The sequence below is a fragment of the Podarcis melisellensis genome, assembly GCF_964234715.1.
Source record: "Podarcis melisellensis genome assembly, chromosome: 13".
NCBI lineage: Eukaryota > Metazoa > Chordata > Lepidosauria > Squamata > Lacertidae > Podarcis > Podarcis melisellensis.
In genome coordinates this window covers 29,265,283-29,286,727 of record NC_138545.1, presented here as the reverse complement: position 1 = coordinate 29,286,727, position 21,445 = coordinate 29,265,283, and the positions used below count along the sequence as shown (strand labels likewise).

General features: G+C 41.4%; 1 protein-coding gene across 4 annotated transcripts; it reads right to left on the bottom strand.

Annotated features, from left to right (window-relative positions):
* Positions 1-3,134: 3,134 nt before the first annotated feature.
* Positions 3,135-20,678, bottom strand: LOC309355465 (gasdermin-A3-like). 4 transcript variants are annotated; one of them, XM_081886369.1, is made up of 12 exons: positions 20,199-20,678; positions 18,359-18,514; positions 14,525-14,773; positions 13,355-13,544; positions 12,288-12,453; positions 12,080-12,173; positions 10,977-11,015; positions 9,143-9,196; positions 7,486-7,652; positions 6,348-6,498; positions 5,460-5,533; positions 3,135-4,128 (listed from the first exon to the last, which is right to left on the bottom strand). In XM_081886369.1, exons 3-12 carry the CDS (start codon positions 14,739-14,741, stop codon positions 3,901-3,903), a joined length of 1,380 nt encoding a protein of 459 aa, XP_081742495.1. In that variant the 5' UTR covers positions 14,742-14,773; positions 18,359-18,514; positions 20,199-20,678; the 3' UTR covers positions 3,135-3,900. The 4 variants fall into 4 exon arrangements, with proteins under 4 accessions (XP_081742495.1, XP_081742493.1, XP_081742494.1 ...); XM_081886367.1 differs by having other exon boundaries at positions 18,409-18,514; positions 20,199-20,677; XM_081886368.1 differs by lacking the exon at positions 18,359-18,514.
* Between the last annotated feature and the right edge of the window lie 767 nt (positions 20,679-21,445).

Genomic DNA, 21,445 nt, shown 5'->3' with positions numbered 1-21,445 from the left:
ATCGCCGAACGCGGACGAATGGATTGATTCCTCGCTCCCTGTCCCCACCCCCGTCTCCATGGTAGGGAACCATAGAGAGAGAAAGGCGGGCTGCGACGCCGCGCTTCGGCTTCCGGGTTGCGCCTCTTCCTTTTTTCCCTTTCCCCTGCCGAGAGGGAAGCGCCTCAAAGCGGGTGGAGGGAAGGAGGGGGCAGTCCGGCATCCAGGCAAGCAAGCGGGAGGGGCGATGGGAAGGGCCTTCGAACTGAAACAGTAATACATTTTAAAATTACTGATTTATATACCGCCCTTTATCAAAAGATCCCAGGGCGGTTTACAATATTCCTAACGGGTGTGTGGAAATAAGAACCAGAAGAATCTTTATTTGCATCAGCCACTAGCCATGGCAATAAATAAGTAAATAAAATGTACTGAAGATAAGAGGTAAAAACTTCTATAGAAAATACATTTTGGGGGTTTACATTAATAATCAAATAATCTTTTTCTAATTGCCTCCGCTAAAAACCTTGCAGTCAGTGTGTGAGACAGAAAGAATGTGGAACCCCGCCTGCCTTTGTGGGGCAAATAATAACAAGCCCCAAAACAATGGATTCTTTAACGTTGAAATCCTATGCATACTTACTCCCTTGTAAGTAACAAGATTGCAGCCTCGCATTGCAGCATTTAATATTTTTTTTAATTTTTTTTAATCGTTCTACACTAAAAAAAAAAAGTTTTACAAAAGGGTGCTGAATGTCGTGCCGCATATGTAATTGTGCATGACTTGGTGTGTGTATATATATATATATATATATATATATATATATATATATATGTATGTTTATTCAGGGAGAAGTTGAGGATCCTCCCTGCACCAGAAAGCATGGAGAGCAAAGGTGGCAGCATTAAACTCTGGAATCTGCCAGCAAACTTCACTGCCTTGCATTTGCAGCTGGGCCACTCAGCGTCCTTCTCTTCTTTTCCTTTCCCTGGTCTTTGGGTTGGGGACTACATTTCTCCCTCAGCAGGCTAAGATCAGTGCTGAAGCAGGGCCAAGTATAGTACAGTATCCAACTCTGGAGAAGGATGCTTTTGAAATATTGTATGAACTCTTACAGCTAACCAGATGTAATAGCTCGTCTCTTAAACTGCAGGCCATAAATATTCTGTCTTTTACTCCTCAGTCAAAATAGGAAACCAATGAAGTAAGTAGGTATAATAGGACAGAAACAGTAGACTTGCTCAATTAATTCATTTAAAACAGAGCCAGTCTATTTTATTGTAAATACACAATTGCTCCCATTCTCCTGCTGTCATGTGCTTTCTTCATGATGAACCAAACACATACTCATCTGTCTCCCATCTTTTCTGTAACCTCCACCTGTCAGCTTTGTTCTACACCCCTCTACAGCTTGTAAAATTATTGTAATACTATCCTCTGTTGTCTGCTATTAGTATTTATTAAAGTTGCATAAGAACATCAATAACCCACCCCTGCATTATACAACCCTTCCTATCTAAAATAACCACCCCAATAAATAACATTAAAAACTATCAGCAACAGGAATATGTTATTTGTATGGAAGGACACATACAGGAGTAGGAAATTATTAAGCTACCCATGTCCCAAGCTGTTCAAGGATTTAAAGGTAAAGACCAGCATCTTGATTTGAGCCATGAACCAATGCTGATCAAATAGGACCAGTCACATGATCTGTCTGGTGCAGGGGTCTGCAACCCGCGGCTCTGGAGCCGCATGTGGCTCTTTTACACCTTTGCTGCGGCTCCGGGGCAGATACTAGCAAAGGGAGGAGGCGCATTGTGCGCCCCGACACTCCCCACTGTGGCGGGCGCTGTACTGGCTGTGACGTCACATGGGGGCAATGCGTGTGTTAGTTTTGCGGCTCCCAGTTTTTTTTCCTTCGGAAACGGGTCCAAGTGGCTCTTTTTGTCTTAAAGGTTGCAGACCCTCTGGTGCATCATAGAAGGTTTGAAATGCAGTGATGGGTGAATACATTTCCATTGTACCAACACTAGAGGGTGCTCAAGGAAAATATTAATACAGTCACAGTACAACAAAAATAAATTATTTTATCAACTCTATTAGTTTTCACTGCTACAAATTTAAGATTCTGATTTTTAACTTAAATGTCAGGATCCTTTCACTAATGGAATTCTCATGCCAGATTTTCAATATTTTCAAGTTCCTTAACTTCCATTTCCAGCTATTCATTCGAAAATTATTAGAAGAACTCATCTAAACCTCTCCCACCCATTCCTATTTTTTGAGTTTCAGATTGTAATTTCTCCCAAGCATATACTTTTAGTCTTTAAAGGGTATTCTCACCGCCCTGACATGTTATTTATTCCTTTACTCTTCAGTATTTGCTGCTACACTTCTCATATAAACCCAAAATAAAGGACCTGTGTTCATTAGAGCTGTACCACAAACAGCCACCAGATGGATACCACCTTTTAAGTACCACTCTTCAGATGTCTGCTGGGCATCTGTCACTGATGAAGGCAAGGTTGCTTAAGCCAATCTTAGGTTCGTTCCTGTCTGTGCTTCACCTCATTGGCTAAGATTGGCAAAGCCAGGGAAATAGGTGGATAGAAGATCAGTAGCATTACAATGAGCTGAGACAGATCAGGGCTGCCATTTTTTGTGGTAGTAGCTCCCTATCACGGGTATCAAGTTCCACCCACAGTACTGAAGTGTGGATTAAAAATTGAGTAAACGCATTGATGTTTGAAGCAGTTTCGCAATGGGACCAATTACCTAGAGGGGTGGTTGGTTGTCCGGTCTTTAGGCAGAGACTGGATAGCCATCTGTTGAGGAAGTTCCAGCTTCAGGCCACACTTCTGATTCTGTATGGATAAAGATAGAAATACCTGCAGGTGCTAAACTGGATTGATCTTGCTGCCGGGAACCTGTAGCATAATTTTTGCTATGCCAGAGTTAAGGTTGCAGTGAAAATTCTGGACGAAAGTGAAATATGGCATACCTGTGCCATTTGCAAAAAAAGATTGGATTTTGTGTGTATGCTGCTTTGAAAATTAACTTTCTTTGTTTATTATACTGCCCTTCACCTGAGAATCTCAGGCCAATTTACAGCATAACAAAAACACGTAACCTAATAATCTGAGACACTATATCAAAAGACCATGTTTTATTTTGTAAGTTTGTAACCAAACAATGTTATGGCTCCTTCACTTTTGTGACTATAATGTAGCAATTACTTATGGAGGAAAAGGTAACAAGTAGAATTTGTAAATAGCTTTGGAGGAGACCTGATTCTCCCACTTAACTGTTTCTGATTAATAAAACACCAACATTAGAAGAAAAGAGATCTTTAATACAGTATGTGTTTTGACTTAAAATCTGGATCTAGCAGGCCACTACACACAACTTCTGCAAGAGTTAGGTCATCTGTTCATTTTCTCTCTTTCTGGATAGTATTAACAAAACTCCACAAAAGTCTCATACATAGATTTTTTGAAGATAATCAAGGCACTTGTAGAAATACTACTCACATTCCAATAGGCTGTTCTATGGCTCTGAGTGAAGATGGTTAGAATATCAGAAATCTTCAGTCTTCTTGCAGGCACAAATGAAGGTGGAAGGGGGAATTTTCAGCTCATTCTTATGGAAGGAAACCATGGCTCCTCATTAAATCTGAACTGATCTGTAGTTATACGTGTTAGATAGTAGGGAGTCAGCAGAGGCACTGAATTAAAGCAATGACCTCTATCCATGAACAAGCATTAGACTTAAAGACGTAAACAAAGTGGATACTGTGGGATTCTAGAGGGTCAGAATGCAAAGAGGATAAAAAAAACTAACACGGCAACCCTGTACTCACTTTCCTGGGAGTAAGCTCCATTGAATTTAGTGCAACTGACTTCTGAACATATAGATACCTAAGTAGACATGATACTGAGTGCATACAGAGCTACAAATAGTGCACAGAGAGCTGAGAAAGCATCAGGCCTTCCAGTCCCAGCAAGACTGGATCCACTTTTTTGCACCGTGACTCCACTCATTTCGATGATTGCTCCAGTTATATTCAGTTCCTCTTCGCTTAAGAACTTGGCTTCTATGGTAAACACTTCTTCTCTTCTGCTGAAGTCATCTAGGATGCTTCCGACCTTTGCAAACAAGAAAAAGGCAAAATCAGAACTTGCTGGTGTGCAATACCATTGCTTGATGAATGGTATCAGTGTTGAAAAGCAAGAGACATAATGAGGATATAAGAGTCTTGCTGAATCAGGCCAAAGTCCAGCATTCTGTCCTCACAGTTGTGAACCGGATGCTTATATGGAAGCCTACAGATATCAAGCTGCCTACTTGTAATTCTCAGGAGCTGATAATGAGAGGCATATTGCCTCTGACATTGGAGGCTAGTGCATAGCCATCATGGCTAGTAACCTTGATAGTCTTACCCTTCATGAATTTGCCTAATTCCATTTTAAAGCCATCTAAGTTCATGGCCATTGCTACGCCTGTGGATGGCAAATTCTGTAGTATAGTTCTTTTGTCTGTCTTAAATTTCCCAATATTTAGCTTCATCAGATGATTCCCAGGGTCTAGTATTATGAGAGTTGTGTGTGTATGTATGTCTTCATCCACTTTCTCCCCAAGCCAGCCATACTTTTATACACCTCTATCATGTCCTCCTCTTACTTGAATTTTTAATAAACTAAAAAAAACCATTTGTTGTAACCTTTTTCTCCCTGTAGAATTGCTCCTGCCCCTTGATCAGTTTGATGCCCTTTTCTGAAACCTTTTCAGCTTCTACAGTGACCAGAATTGTACACAATATTCCCATGTGTAGTTGCACCATCGATTTGTGTAATGGCATTATGATACAGGCAGTTTTCTTTTTGATCCCTTTGCTATTGCTCATTAACACAGAATTCACCTTTTTGACAGCTGCTGCACCACGAGTTAAAATCTTCATTGAGCTATCCACTACAACCTGAAGGTTGATTTCCTGGCCAATTCAGACCTTATTAGCGTTTATGTGAGGTTAGTTTTTGGGCACCAGTGTTAACCACTTTACACTTGTTTAACACCGAATTCCATTTTTGCTATGCCCATTCAATTCATTACATTAACGAAAGTTGCAGCATGCATCACTGTAGAATTCCTGTTGTGAGTTTATACTGTGCAGTAAGTATTACGTTGTTCATTTTTATTAGCAAGCACACACCTCCAAATTCAGTGGGACTTATTCCTCAGTAAGCACACAAAGGGTTGCTGCCTTTAAAAAAATAATTCCTAAGCTTGACTTGTTGCCACAATACTTACTCACAGCCATAGGGAAGAGTTATGTGTGCTGATCTGATGGATCAGCCAAGGATGCACACAAACCTTATACTTGTGAATGTGCAGTAGTGACATTCTGCATATCTTTAACCTCACCCATTTCCAGGAAAAGTATCTTCTGCCTTAAGAACTAACTGGAATTCTCCCTTACCAGTGCAAGCTGACTGTTCACAATCTTCTTCTCCACAGATTCTGCCAGGAGTATAAGCTGCTCCTCTGTCAATTCTGGAAAAGTGAGGAATATTGTCAGTTTCAGGAAGGGGTTCCATTCTGTGAAATGCAAGGCCAAAACAGAAACCTGGCAAAGATTTCAAGGATTTTCAGTTAGCAGCTGTAAGTTGCCTCATTGTTCTCAAAATAATTACTTGTCTTCCTCTACGGCTATCTCCCTTAAATATTCTCAAAGTGCTCTGTTTAGGGATCAGAGAATCTAAGAGCTCATTTTGGGGGGAGGATTATGTCCACATCTGGCAAAGGAGCTGTGCAGGATCAATATATATATATATGGAAGATAACTGTTGTCACAGTCTGGCATCTCCAGCATCTGTCCTGAAGATTGCAGGGCTGTTTGAGATGAGTGGGAGTCCTACAGTTTCAGCATTGCCCACTGATAATATTTACCTGTAGGATGCCTCTGCCTAGCCCAAACACTCTGGATTTATAAAAGTAACCCATTTAGTTGTCTTATGTAGTTGTGACAATACATGGAAAAGAATATTTGCAAATCATTGAACCAATGTTTTCTGTCATAATCAGAACTGTAAGAAAAAGTGTAAAAGCTTATGGATAGCTAAGGTCCAGGCAGCACATTCATCAGGCTGGAGTTTGCAAAGACTGATTTCCTTGAGCATCCCAACTAGAAAATGATAAGCAAATACCACCACATCTCAAATTTTGGGGGGCAGGTGTGAGCTTTCAACCAGCTTTAGTTCTGGCATCTTTCTTAAGGATGATCTGTCCTTCCATCCTTCCAACGCTGAAATGTTCTCCATTCAAGTGAAATACTTGATTCTGATATTTTGAGAGGGATAATGCTTACCATCTAGAGCATAAAGGAAGTAGAGGACTGCCTCAACAAGGTCAGTGAAAACGGCCCCACTGGAATCTTGTAAATTCTCCACCAAGTCTTGCAGCTCTGGCTTGCCAGCCTTCAGCTCAAATTGGCCAGTGCCTTCAAGAGCCTCTTCCAGCTGAGAGTTTAGGTTACAGCAAAAGATGTTAATGCCAAATGGTATATTAACATATGACCTGAGATTTGGCCATGCGTAGCACATATGCAAAAGTTGGGCTTGGTAGGTGATGAGTATCGCTTTATTTGTAAACGGCTGTGAACAGCAAGACTCTGGACCATTTGGCCTTTTTTACTTAGATGTGGCACAATCCACAAAGCCTAGAAACATTAGGAAAAAGCATGACTCTTTTGGGCAGGGAGTATTGCAGTGAGGGAGATGAGGGCCTAATGATAGACTGGACTGTTGCTAATAAGTAAAGTTTTGACATCGGGTAACTACAGTAGGTAATTTTTGTACCTCCAATTTATTATATATATATATTTTATATATCATAGTGTGTGTGTATGTGTGTGTGTAGAAGATTGTAATGAGAGGGGCCCATCATGTCAATAGGGCAAGGTTAAAGGAGGGCAGCCAAGTTCATGCACACTCCATTGAAAGCAAGAGATATGAGAACTGCTAGATCCTAAGGAAGGAATCAGCCAGCAACTGGAAGCTGTATGATAAATCATCACCCCTCGCCCACACCCTGAAAAATCTTTTACTAATGTTCAACACAGCCACTGGTTTTATTTTTTTGCCCTACTTCTCTCTAAGTGGTTCAGATGTGTTTCCTATTTATAACTGGCCATACAAACCCCTGATTGTTGAGAGGCCATGTCTGTCTGTTGCTACACTTCCACCCCCCCAAACCTGGGCCTTTTAGTCTCTAATTCGGGTCTGGAACATTTAATCTGTTGAACATTTTATTTAACACCTCACTGCTTTAGTTTTGTTTTGTTTACAGAACAATTCTGAAGATTTTAAAAGTAATGATTTTTTTTGTACTCGTATTTCTTTGTGTGTATTACATTATTATTTCTGAACCACTCTGCAATATGTTAATTTAAGAGTGATATATAAATGAAACCCTAAAGTAATATATATATATATATTAAACTTTACCTGGAGCTCCAGTTCCTGCAACAAGTCATTCTCTCTCATTATCACCAGAAAGCCAGTTAGAAATTTGCCACTCAGCATTGCAGATAATGAAGAGAATATTACAAATTCTGTCTTAACTTCCTGCTGTATGTCTTTACACTTGTGTTCTCTGATGATTCCTGAGAAAACTGGCAGTATGGACAGAATTAGAGATTAGGGGAAGTGACAAAACATAGGGTTCAAAAATTTGACACTAATCCATGTTACTGAAAAGAACCTCAGAATACCTGTAAGATACCTTTTCTCCCTGTAAGGCTACTAGGAATGCTGGAAGTTGTGGTGGGGTTAGAAATAGGAAACTCTCATTCCCTCAGTGTCACTGCTCCAATCAAAACTAGAACTAGCCCCTTGAAGGGCTGGATTATCTGTATCTATGCAGTGCCTGTTAGGAGCGTCCTACTCTCGTGTAGAATCCTGGCAGAGACACATGCCCGATTGGCATGTTCTTTCCCTCCTGGTTGATCATTCGGGAGCTTCAAAAGCTTTCATCTGCCCGAACATCACAGCGACAAATGCATTAGCACACTCAGGGATCCGCAGAGTATTCACAGTTTGTGTAACAGAACTCAGTAGCTCAGCATTTGGCTAATCTACGTTTATTTACATATAATACACTCGGAGCATCCTGACTTAGCTCCTGCCTCTTTCTCATCAGACAGCAAAGAGAAAGGACAATAGTCCCACTTCATGGAACAAAGTAACACAAAACATCCTGTCTCTGTCACTTCCCACACTGTGGAATGAAAACATACACCGTGATGTGATAGACAACAATCCCATGTCCAACAGTGCCTAGGACCCACAAAACTCCCAACAGCCTACGAAAAAGTTTAGGGCCCACCAAAAAACTTCAATTAAAGCAAATTATTGTTCAATTAATTGTTGTTCAATTTATTTTGGACTGCAACCCCTCATCAGTTTTGCTGGCTGGGACTGATGGGAGTTGTAGTCAAGAATAGCTGGAGGGTGCTAGGATGAAGGCTGCATTAAACTCATAAACCTGATGGGTCATCTAGAGAAGCCTTGGAGTGCCTGCCTCTCATGGTACATGCAGCTTTGATGCTGGTACTCTGGAAATGTTAACATTCCCCCTCCCCATTTTTGCCCAGAGTAAGCGATAAATATGCTTGATGCCATCTGCCATGTATTGGATTTTGGTGTCCAGGAACGTATAACATTTTCTATATCTGAAGGTCAGGATGATATTTCAGTTTGATAAAATAAGTTTGATAAAAACAATAAATGTTTTATTTTAATAATAATAATAATAATAATAATAATAATAATAATAATAATAATAATTTTATTATTTATACCCCGCCCATCTGGCTGGGCTTCCCCAGCCACTCTGGGCGGCTTCCAAAAAAAATATTAAAATACTGTAATACATCAAACATTAAATGCTTCCCTAAACAGGAAATATTAGTGGTATCGTTTTTTTAAATCCCACACGGCACAAGATCTATTGTCTTCCTTCAGAATCATCAAAAACATCTTTACTGAGGCATTGCAATGTAAAAAGGTAATCAATTAAAAAGTTAGCTGAAATGGTAGTTTTCAGATTTCCCACCTCAAGACCCACATTTAATTCCAACCTACCATTCTGAAATCTACTTACATTTTCTCTCAATTGAATCACATTGTCTACTTGCGCATAGTTGAACAGTGTCATCTGGAAACATAGAGGGGATCAGTGCAATTTTAATGTATTGACACAGTATGAGCACACCTCTGAGTTTCCCATCAATAATCTAACTGCTGCCTGGTGAACAAATGGAAGCTCCCAATTACTTTTCATGGTCTATTTTGGAAGTTTTTAAAAGTTGCATTAGGTAGCACAACAGTCTTGAGGCATCTTAAACAAGGAGTGTTCACCTGTGACTCTCCAAATGTTGTTGGATTCCAACCCCATCTAGCCTGGCCAATGGTCAGAGATGGTGTGAGTTGTAATCCAGCAACATCATAAGAGGGCAGATGGATGTAGGCAGGTGGGGGAGAAATGTAGGGTCAATGGGGAAAGAAATGCACAACAGCAACAGACTCTGACAACTCTGTTTGTGGAATGCTCTCCCCAGGGATAAAACACCCCTCTGTAACCAGGCCTTTGGCTGATTATAAACATTCTTTGCCCTTTTAACTGTGGGAGGGGGTTTATTGGTTTGCTTTTTGTCTTTCTTTGTAACTTGTGTTCCTTATTTTGTGAACCACCCTGTGATCTTCGGATGTATGCAAATTTTTAATAACTGCTTACTTACATTAAACCTTAAATGTAAAATACTTTTAAAAATTATATGTAAAATAATTACAGTGGTAATTCACAAAACAGTGTTACGATAAGCAAGTTTCCGGTGCAATCATATGCTATATTCACTTACTGAAAATAAAATCCTATTGAAGTTCAATGAGGCTTACTTTCAGTTAGGTGTGTAGTCTAACACATCTAGTTTAGAGTCTATCTTAGATGCCAGCCTGACATGGATAACAGCCAAAGTCAGTGGAAGTCATATATAGCACCTCAAAGGTACAAACTTGATACTTTGCTGGGGCTTGTAAGTTTGGGCCCAAAGGTCTGTAAGTTGCACATCTTTGTACCAAATTTGGCCCTCCAGCTGTTTTGGGACTACAACTCCCATCATCCCTAGCTAACAGGACCAGTGGTCAGGGATGATGGGAATTGTAGTCCCAAAACAGCTGGAGGGCCAAGTTTGGCCATGCCTGCTCTAAGAGAATGTTTGACAAATATTTATAATTACAATTTCAACCGTTTCTGATTTTTTTTATTTTGAATACTATGTCAACCATAGTTAATTAATGTATGCGCGCTTGTGTTACTTTTTCATGCTTTTATTTTAAGAGCCGCTTTGAGAAGCTTTCCAACTTTTAAAAGTGGTATAAAAATACTTCAAACCAATTTTCCGTGGCCCATCTAAATAAATATGCTTAGGACCGCACTGCAGTTTGTACGGGACAAGAACACATTTTATTCTATCCGGAGAAATGAGAAAGTACATATAGAGATCGTTGATCCTTCCCTCTCAGTTCCTTTACATTTCAGGAAAATAAAGATTTCATACCAATGTACATAACTGCCATCACCCCACATCTCTATTAGATGCTGGATTTCTCTGCCATCAAGTATATCTGTTAAGAACATATTTTGATTTAGGATAGAGACAGTTTTCAAAGAGCCAAAGTTGGCATGATTCAGCTCCTGTTACCCATGGTGTTGTTGTCATTGCTTCACAAGACCTCCTGCTACAACAGCCAACTATTCCCTGCTTCAAGTTGAATCAAATGAAAACACAGGATTTCCCCCCCTTTCTCAGACATCACATTAGGCCAGAGAAAAATGTATGTGCTGTGAATACAGCAATGACACTCTCAAGCCATCTCTATCACTCTGTCAAACGTCTGTAAAAAAAATTAAAATGGAACTTCTAAAACGTGCTTACCAAAAGTTCCTCTTCCCTTGGATGGATAGTGTGAAATATCTGGGAGAAAGAGCAAAAAGGTACTAGTTTACATAAAGTGTATGAATAATAATGGCATTTTGTTTTAATATTCAAATGTGTGAAAATTTCTTTCTTACCAGTAATGTATAAATTTGGGAAGGAAAGTAGACAGTGGGTCCTAAGATGGCCAAACAAAGGAAGTTCACAGAAGGAAAGTTTCCCATTCCCACCACCTCTGTGGCCCACAAATGAGCTCTCTGAAATAATATGAGATGGTGCAAAAGGGCTATGGGGGAGATGAGAAACTTTTGTTCCACAAGTTAACTTTTCTGAGGAGCCAAGCCATTTTGGGCCCTGAAGGAATGACTGCCGGGTGTGAAGCACACTTCCGCCCACAGAAAAACCACAGCTGTCTGAACGCTCTAACCTTTTGCTGTCTTAGTAGTCTGCTGTGCCCTATCTGTGGCCTTTGTCTTCTTCGTTTAAACACTTTTCAAGGTGAAAGTGACGCGGTGGAAACAGGTGCCAAAACAACTTTGTACCACCCCACGATCGTGTGATTGGAAGATGTGTAAAGGGCACAGTCCAAAACGTATCTCACTGGTTTTGCATATTGTGCTAATAAAAAGAGCCTCTGCAGAGCTCGCTGGCAGCTTGCTTATGCATAGCTCACCTGTAAGATCAACTCCTGTCTCATGTCCTTCACTTCAGGGCCCATTTATATGTCTCACTGAAATCACTTCTGATTTATGCCAGTATTGAGATAGAACTGGATGCTGTGTTGAATATCAGCATCAAGACTCATCTGTGTGGATTGAACCGAGGAGTGCTGGGTGCCCTGACTCGGAGCCTTTTTAAAAGCAATTGCTTTGGTGCATCCCAGGTCCTCTCCCATTTTGGGCTGCAGGAGTAAGTGGGAGGATGGTTGCAGCAACTACTGGAGAATAAGACCCACAGGCAGCACTGCAGGTCTGCTGTGTCGCCGCTGGGCAAGGGAGAAGGTGGGAGAGGCTTTGCTTGAGCATCCCTTCTTCGCCACAAGTTCCACCTCAGCAAGGCAGCTAAGTCACAGTGGTCTAGGTCTCAAAGAAAAAGTATCTTACATGCATTTCTCTCTCCAAATAACAGTTGCTTGGCTCTGAATGCCAGAATGCAGGATTTGGGAATGATGATTGCTTTCTTACTGCCTCTGCCTCCCTAGAACATGAAAGGAGAATTTGGATCAACCACAGGGAACAAAATTTGACTGCAAGGATGTGTGTGTCCGTCCCCTACTCCTTATTTCATGAAAGGCCACAACTCGAACCTGACCTTCAGTTTCAGATTGATGCAGGTGTCATAAAAGATGTTGCCTTCAGCATTCCTGGATTCCCTGAACTCTGTCTCTTCCACAGTCTCCACTGCCTCATTGATCACAAACAGGTCCCTTCGAATCATCTTTGATTGTTTAATGAACTCATGTTGCAAGTTGATTTTCCTGAAGAAGAAGGAAAAGATGCATCCATTATCCAATGGAGAAAAGTGCATAAAATAGCAACACCTATACAAACTACATGCAGTGCATCTTCTGCATTCTATATCGTTGTTCTAAACTCCAATCAATACTGAACATGGATTTTTTCACAAGGTACAATCCTGTAACATTTGGTTTCTCTTCCACTGAAGAGTTCCTGATCCTCTGGACCCATTTCCTCTGAGTCCAAGCATGGTTTTGGGACTGAATCAGCCTTGATTGCCCTGCTGAAATGTAACACAGGAGTGTGACCATGTCACTTTTACCTGACATCTCAGTAGCTTGGTATTTAATGTGAGTGGGTGGTATACAGTGGTACCTCGGTACTTCCGGGTTTCGGTGGTCCGTAACCCGAAAAAACACAACCTGAAGCTTATGTAACCCGAGGTATGACTGTATATAGAAATGAGCAAACCAGTGATATTTTAGGGAGCAGGCGGCGCCCATGACTTACATCATAGGAGCCTACACAACACAAAACACTGTTGCTGTATGTAGGTTTTATTTTATTTGTTTTTTATCTTATATTTTGGAATTGTACATCCAGGTTTTTTTGTTAAAATTTTTGGGGCCCCCCAAGAGAGTGGGGCCCTAAGCTATAGCTTGTTTAGCTTATACATAAATCTAGCACTGGACACACCTCTGTGGGGAGGGAATTCCACAGCTTAGAGGCTGCCACAAATAATGTCTTCTGCCTCCCCCCTCACACACTTCTGAAGCAAGTGAAACAACCAAAAAGGCCCCCTCCATTGATCTTAAGTATGGGAGGGTCTGTAGGGAAGGAGGTGGCCTCTTAGAAAGTGTAACGGGCGATGTTTAGTTCCATATGAGGTCAATATCCAAAGCTCTTTTCTTCCAGCCTTACCCATCTCTTGTTGCAGAATCGAGGAGTTGGGGGTGGACATATATCTTTCTCACGTTCACAGACCTCGAATGAGACATACTAACAGCCGCCACCGCTTCTACTCTTGTCTCTTCAATCCGTCCACCAACATTTCCCTCCACTTTTCCATCTACGTGGTCCACAACGGTGAATGAACCTGAATCTTGGACTTCTGGAGATTTAAAAATTTGAGAAAAATCAATGACAACAAAAGGGACACTAGAACAACAAATGTAACTTAAGTCCTTCGGGTTCATTGTCTTCTCTACCCTGTCTAGCTGTGGTTCTCTGTGTTTCCCAGCCCTAGAGATACTGGAAGGCAACCCAGGACTTCCTTAATGCAAAGCATGCTTTTTGCCATGGTGTTAAGGCTTGAAGATTCCAATAAATTGTTTTTTAAAACAATATAATCAGTGCTGTTTTTCTAGAAAAAGTGTTGCCGGAATTCACCTTGTTCTCTTATAATGGCAGTGGCGCCCACCTGAGGGGTGCCAGAACTGAGTTACAGCTGGGAGAAAAAACCATCCCTGAATATAATTATGGAAAACAGAATAACATGAGTTATAAATATGATTTTTGAGAGATTTTGGGGGGCAGAGTGGGAAGGAGGGGGTTGGAAATTTGCCATCTATGAACTCCCTTAAGAGGGTTGGACTACTAGATGATAGTTGGCTTCCAACTCTATGGTTCTATCCAAGTCAAAACTAATGATAAAACAGCATAACTATGAGTAAAGGTTTCAAAACACTATGGCACTACCACAAAGCACTGAGTAAAATGGGACAAGAAATATGCTCTAAATGAATGCTAAGATGCTCGTGAAATTGAATTATGCACCCTGTGTTTTTCTTACCAAATCATGGAAGGCACACAGCCCTGTAAATAATGTGTGAAGGAGAATGAGCCTGAAATCATCTAAACCAGAGTGTGGAATCTGTAGGCCACTAGAAGTTGTTGGACTCTTAACTTCCATGAGCCCCAACCACCATGGTCCATGGCTAGAAATTCAGGGAGTTGGAAGCCAGCAACAAATGGAAGACCAGAGGCTCTTCCACCTCTGTTCTACACACTTACCTGGGAGTAAGTCCCATCAAACCCAATATAGCCTCCTTCTGAATGTGTACATATAGCTTTGTAAATATTGGAAATTACCGAGTTTTGCAGCATGGTCTCCCGATAACAGCACATCACTTAGCTTGTATTCAGTTCTCTGAAAACGGCTGGTCTGCCACCACGACTGCTTTCTCTTTCTTTGAACCAGGCAGAGAGGCCTAAAATGATGTTGGTCTATAACACTTCGTACTGGGATCAAATCTCCTGTTGGGTCCAGTTCCTTGGACAAAGATTTGGTTGCCTTATGAAACAACATTTCTGAGATGTATGCAAAACTTGCCGTTTGACCTTGACAGAGAAACAACGAGAAGCGAAACAAACTCGTAAACTGTGTAGGGTATGTTGTGCAATCTGCTGCAGAATGCCTTCCCCTTTTCCAAACAGTAATTCCTTCCAGCCTTCAAAGCAGTGTTTAAATAGGTGTAGATGTATAGTCCCTGCTCCAATGCTATTCCCTGAGGCCATTCATGTAGGGAGACATGGAACCACTGTGGAACGGTGCTTCCAACCCCGCAATTCACAGAGACGATTCCAGGAGGATACCTTGGTCAATGGAATTTAAAGCCATTCCCCAAGAAAAACTCACATTTCAGGCTAAACGGGACCAATTTCATGCCAAAACCAAGCCAAAACCCAGATTAGAATGGTTCCAAATACAGTCATACATCGGAAGTCAGACACCTTGCGAGTTGAACGTTTTGGCTCCTGAACGCCGCAAACCCGGGACCTGAGTTTCCCAGTTTGTGAATATTTTTGGGAACCAGAACGCTCAACACAGGTTCCGATTGGCTGCAGGATCTTCTTGCAGCCAATTAGAAGTCGTGCCTTGGTTTCTGAATGTTTTGGAAGTCAAACGGACTTCCAGAACGGATTCCATTCAACTTCCGAGGTACAACTGTAATGGGTTTCCTCCCGAAGTGCCTGCAGCTCAGCTTCCACTATCCTCTCCAACATCTTGCCCCTAAAATAGTATTAATGAATAGAAGGCAATTGTCAAGGATCTTGGGGTCCTGAGAGGGGTTTCCCCCGCCCAGAATGGATGCACCACCATATGCTTCAAGGCATCTCTGTCAAATACCTTGCAATAGCTTTCTATTTTATAATCTTTCCCATGCATTCTCTATCTGCCTTGCTTTACTTCTTCAGCTTGTTGGAATTTCCTAACTGCTATGCTATATATAGGATAGTGATGTACGGAAGTAGTGATGTACGGAAGTGAGAGCTGGACCATAAAGAAGGCTGATCACCGAAGAGTTGATGCTTTTGAATTATGGTGCTGGAGGAGACTCTTGAGAGTCCCATGGACTGCAAGAAGATCAAACCTCTCCATTCTTCAGGAAATCAGCCCCGAGTGCTCACTGGAAGGACAGATCCTGAAGCTGAGGCTCCAATACTCCTTGGAAGAGAAGACTCCCTGGAAAAGACCCTGATGTTGGGAAAGATGGAGGGCACAAGGAGAAGGGGACAACAGAGGACGAGATGGTTGGATAGTGTTCTCGAAGCTACCAGCATGAGTTTGACTAAACTGCGGGAGGCAGTGGAAGACAGGAGTATCTGGCGTGCTCTGGTCCATGGGGTCACGAAGAGTCGGACACAACTAAATGACTAAACAACAAAATCATCCCAATTCTATATCTTCGTAATCTTGAAAGCCCTTGATTTCCCCCCTATAATCTGAAAATGATTTATTATTTATATATATATATATGGGGGGGGTGCCAAGTCTTACATGTTGCTATCATATGGTGGCAGCATGGCCAGCTCAGGATCCTTTGCTAGCCCAGTTCTGCCACCTCCTTGCCAACAGGGATACCAGGAACAGGAGGTTTGCTCACCTGCCATTTGGATGAGTACATTGAAACTGCTTCTGTGTTGGCCAAGGTTGGCAGAGGCAGGCAGGGGCTGCGCAGAGGGACACATCCACCTCTCAAAACCCCTTCCAGCCTGGTGGACCAGGGGCTTGTATATTGCCATAGCTGTCAAGTGTCCCTTATTTGAAGGGACAGTCCCTTATTCCAGCGCCATGTCCCGCTGCTGTCCCTTATTGATGGATGTCCCTTAAATGTCCCTTAAATTTCAAAGGAAGCAGCTCCTCTCCCTCCCTCCCTGCCTGCCAGCCAGGGAGGAGGGAGGCTCCAACTGTGTTGCTTGGCTGTGTTGCTCACCCAATAAGAAGTCTAAGAAAGACTGGGGGTGGAGCTTGCATGCCTTTTGTGTGGCTAGTTAATGCAAGCTGAGGGGGTTTTTGAATGCTGGACGCCATTTTGTTGTACGTGCTGCTGCAAACTTTGCAGTGCAAAGCCAGGCCGGGGAGCCATCTTAAGTTGAGGCTGCATAGGCGTTGTGGTGCATGTGATTCAGATTCTATTCAGTTGAACCTCTGGTTACAAAGTTGGTTGGACAGTGTTCTCGAAGCTACCAGCATGAGTTTGACCAGACTGCAGGAGGACAGGAAGACTGGAGTGCCTGGAACAGGTGAGGCTGCAGGTCCCTTATTTTGGCTGCTGGTCCCTTATTTTCAAGGCTGCTGGTCCCTTACTTTCAAATCTGTAAGTTGACAGCTATGTATATTGCATTTATTTATTTCATCATGTACTTACGCCATTTTAATGCTGCTAGCTAAAATGACCTTCTCTGAACGGCTTAGAATAAATGAGTAAAAATAAAACACACAAAAAAAACAAAAAAACCCAAAGCTGCATAAATAACAGCAAAAGAAAAACACAGATTAATCTACTAAGGCTGCAATTCAGTGGGATTCAACGGAGCTTACTTCTGAGTAGATATGCACAGTGCTTTTTTCTTGAAAAATAGGTGCCGGTATTCACCATGAAGTTGTTACAGTAAGTGAAACACTTTTTGACAACAACAATAAGAGGTGCAGGTACTGCATACCCTTGAGTACTCCCTGGGGAAAAAAATCACTGGATATGCATGGGATTGGTTTGTAGGACATGTAAATTAAAATCTGCTGTTAGCCACTGGGGTTTGGATGGAGAAAAGAGTTGGTTCAGTTCAGATTTTACATAAGCAGTGCTTTTCCGCCCCCTAAAAAATATGTTTAGGGGTACTCTCATTTTGACTCAAGAAAATCACCATCTTATAATTCGAATTGGGAAAAATAAATACAGTAAATGGACAAAAGTACAAAGATTCACAAAATGTTTAGGGGTATGCGTCCCCCTGTGTCCCCCCCCCCCAGGAAAAAGCACTGATAATAAGCAAACCAAACCATAACTAAAACTATATACAAAATGCATCATATTAGGGAGAAATGCTTTCAAAAATGGGTAGATTGGGTAGAAATATATACAAAATTTATAAATTAAAAGAAGTTTGCCTTAAAAATGCCAATGAATTTTTATTAGGCTTCTTTTTTTAAAAAAAGTGACAAGCTGATGCAGAAACATGGAAAATTGAATTTAAGATTGGGAAATGAACTACAGCAGCACTCTCTGACTCCACCATGTGACAAATCGGAGGAACGAGAACATTTCTGAAAGAGAAATTTAAAAGGAAATGTTTCAGGCTACCCATGAGGCATCTTAAACACTGGCTTCTAATTTGTTCTTTCTTTCTTTGCCGCTTCTTCAACAAGCCATCTGAATAAATCCTTTCACAGCTATTTAGCATAGCTGTCAACTGTTTCCATTTTTTAAGGGAAATTCCCTTATTCCGAATAGGATTCCTCGCAAGAAAAGGGAAAAGTTGACAGCTATGTATTTAGAGATCAGATAACCACAAACATATCAGCAGCCACCCTTGATTTCCTTTTGATCACTGAAAAGCACTGAGATCCCGTCCCTAAAAAGAAGAGAGATCCCTTCTTCAGCCGAACAAAAAGGCAAAAGAGAAATAAACTCAGCTGCCCACCGATCTATTGTTGAATGAACCTCTTCATAGACACATTCAGCGCTTCTTACCTCCACTGTACTTAAACAGCAATTTTTGAGAAAAGGCAAAAGGCTGGTTTCTTGGCTTTCAGCAATTGTGTATTTCCTGTTGATTTTCACGCTTCAGCTGCAAATACTGTAGTGGGATCAAAACAGATTATGATTTTCTGGTTTCGGTTTCTGTTTCCGGGAGCTAGCTACTCCCACTACTTTATTTCACTCCTTTTTTCGTTAATGCTGCCAAGTTTCCTAGGAATGCTTTCACAAATCCGTCATGGGGACACGGGAGGTGAGTCAATGGGGTGATAATGGGAATTTAAGATTGTTTAGGACAGAAGAGCTCACTTTCAAAAGGCGCTGCATAACAGAATCTTGAGCGAGTCAGTCAGTCTAAAAAAGGTCTGGGACTCCAACTCCCATCAACCCCAGCCAGCATGAATGAGCATGATGGGAACTGTAGTCCAAAAAATCTGTGAGTTCTTGTTATCCATGCTAAAGCCAGTTTTTAGCAAATAGGGGATCAGATTAGAAAAGCAGGCTGAGCAAACAGAGTTTGGAGCTTGATTCTCTTCATGCATCTTCAACCCTTACAAGTTACTGAGAAATGCTGGAATATAAACTGTTGTGCCCAACTCTAAAATATTAAAGTAACAGACTCCACAAGTGTCTCTATTTTCTAGGGACAGCCCCGGATTTTCGGAAGCTGTCCCGGTTTCTGATTTGATTCCAGTGTGTCCCGCTTTTCCTTAAGACGTCCCTATTTTCTTCAGAGAAATGATGGAGGGTATGGCGTTATCTGACACACACCCCCAGCCACCAGAAGGCAGTCCTCCATAGGGAAGTTTTTTATTATTTAATATTTTATGATTATTTTTTTAAACCCAATAAAAAACGTTGTTGTTGCTGTTGTTGTTGCTGTTGTTGTTGTCATTTATCATACAGAATGCTTATTTACATAAGCACATACCAAATGCTAATGAATGTGAAAGTAGAAAGATGAAATGAGAATACAGAGGGGAGGGGGAAACCAGGAGACAACTGAGAGTGCAGTGCCGCATACATTTATCACATATAAGAAAAAGGTGAGTCAAATTAGTTCTCAATAAAGCCTCTCCACATATTTAGCTGTGGAGCAGGGGGTTTAGTGGGCTGTGTGGGAGAGTTAACATAGAAAAAGTTACACCAAGTCAAATGAAAGTGGTCTATTCTTGATGAACTCTCTGTTTTTGTGCCAGGTGTTCTGACAGTGCAATTGTTCCATACTTTCACTAGCCACTCCTCTCAGGAAGGAGGTGAGTCAGATTTCCAGTGGGAAACCACTGACTTCCTGGCTGTGGCAAGTAGCATAAACACAAGAGATTCATGCATGGTGGATGAAGTTGTTACCAGGCTCCAAGGATAGGAGCACTAAGGCTGGATCTGGGTAAGGTGATGGTGGAGATAGTTTCAAAAATTTGGGTCCGGAATCTCTAAACTATGCATTTTAATTATGTTTTTAAATATGTTGGAAGCTGTCCAGATGGCTAATTTTTGCGTCCTCTTCAGCAATCTGTTTGAGTAGTTCCTTTCACAGACTGAGACTGCCGAGTGATGAGAGAACCCAAACCTTATCAACTGCAACATTTAAGGAAAAGTGATTCCCCTTGTTTGCTGCTGCTTCATTTACTGGTCACTGTGGGGCGGGGGACACAGAGAACCTGCCAGTAAGAATCACAGGGATCTCTGCTTCAACAGTAGATTGAACAAAGAAACAGCTAATACATTTTCAAAGCCAGCCCCCCCCCCCAAATCTCTTACTGCAAACTCTGAATATTTCTTACCTCTCCTGTACTTGGACAGCGAATTTTCAGAAAAGGATGGTTCCTTGCTTTTAAGCAATCACAACTACTTCTGCATATCATGTCTTCTGTTTTCCACACTTCTTTTGCAAAAAAGCGGGGGGGGGGGGGGAATTCAACTTCCTTTTGTAGCAGATTTTGAATGTCTTTGGCTTCATTTAACTTTAAATTAGCTGCCTGTGACAGTAACTTAGTTCCCTCTCTTCTTGGCTAATACTGTCAAACTTCCTAGAGAGGAGGACAACATATATTCACATTTGAAAGCAAATTTCCCTAATTTTGCTTTTAAATCAGTTCACCTTTAAAGCAAATTTCCCTAATTTGCAATTTCTTTAAAAAATGCTCAAGCTGAACACACACGGAGAAGTTACTTTGCAATAGTATGTACATTAGAAAAAATTGCATACAAAATATCAGCATTAGGAGAAATTTACACTAGAATGGTGATAAATTTTCATTAGAGTGTTGTTGTTTTAAATCACAAACTAATGTGGAGAAAAATCAGAAGCAGTGAGAAATGAAAACTGACAGACTTGTCCGTCACTATTCAATCATGCCAACAGATGAATAAATGAAGGAGCAAGTAAGGTGATAAGGATTTAAGGTTTTACCATTGTTTGTAACAGGTTAGCTCAATTTCAAAAGGTATTGAGATACAGAGATCTTTACAGGGATCCCATGACCCTCCAGTTGTGGTTAGACTCTCAACACCCATCAGCCCCAGGCCATCATGGTCTTAGGGAGGATGGAAGCTGTAGTTCAATAATATCTGCAGATGTAGGAGGGTGCTTGTTCACTTATCTCATCAGTGTTAAATCAATATCAGTGTTAAATCAGTTCTTGTTGTTTATTCATTTAGTCCTGTCCGACTCTTCATGACCCCATGGACCAGAGCACGCCAGGCACTTCTGTCTTCCACTGCCTCCCACAGTTTGGTCAAACTCATGCTGGTAGCTTCGAGAACACTATCCAACCATCTCGTTCTCTGTCGTCCCCTTCTCCTTGTGCCCTCCATCTTTCCCAATGTCAGGGTCTTTTCCAGGGAGTCTTCTCTTCTCATGAGGTGGCCAAAGTATTGGAGCCTCAGCATCAGAATCTGTCCTTCCAGTGAGCACTCAGGACTGATTTCCTGAAGAATGGAGAGGTTTGATCTTCTTGCAGTCCGTGGGACTCTCAAGAGTCTCCTCCAGCACCATAATTCAAAAGCATCAACTCTTCGGTGATCAGCC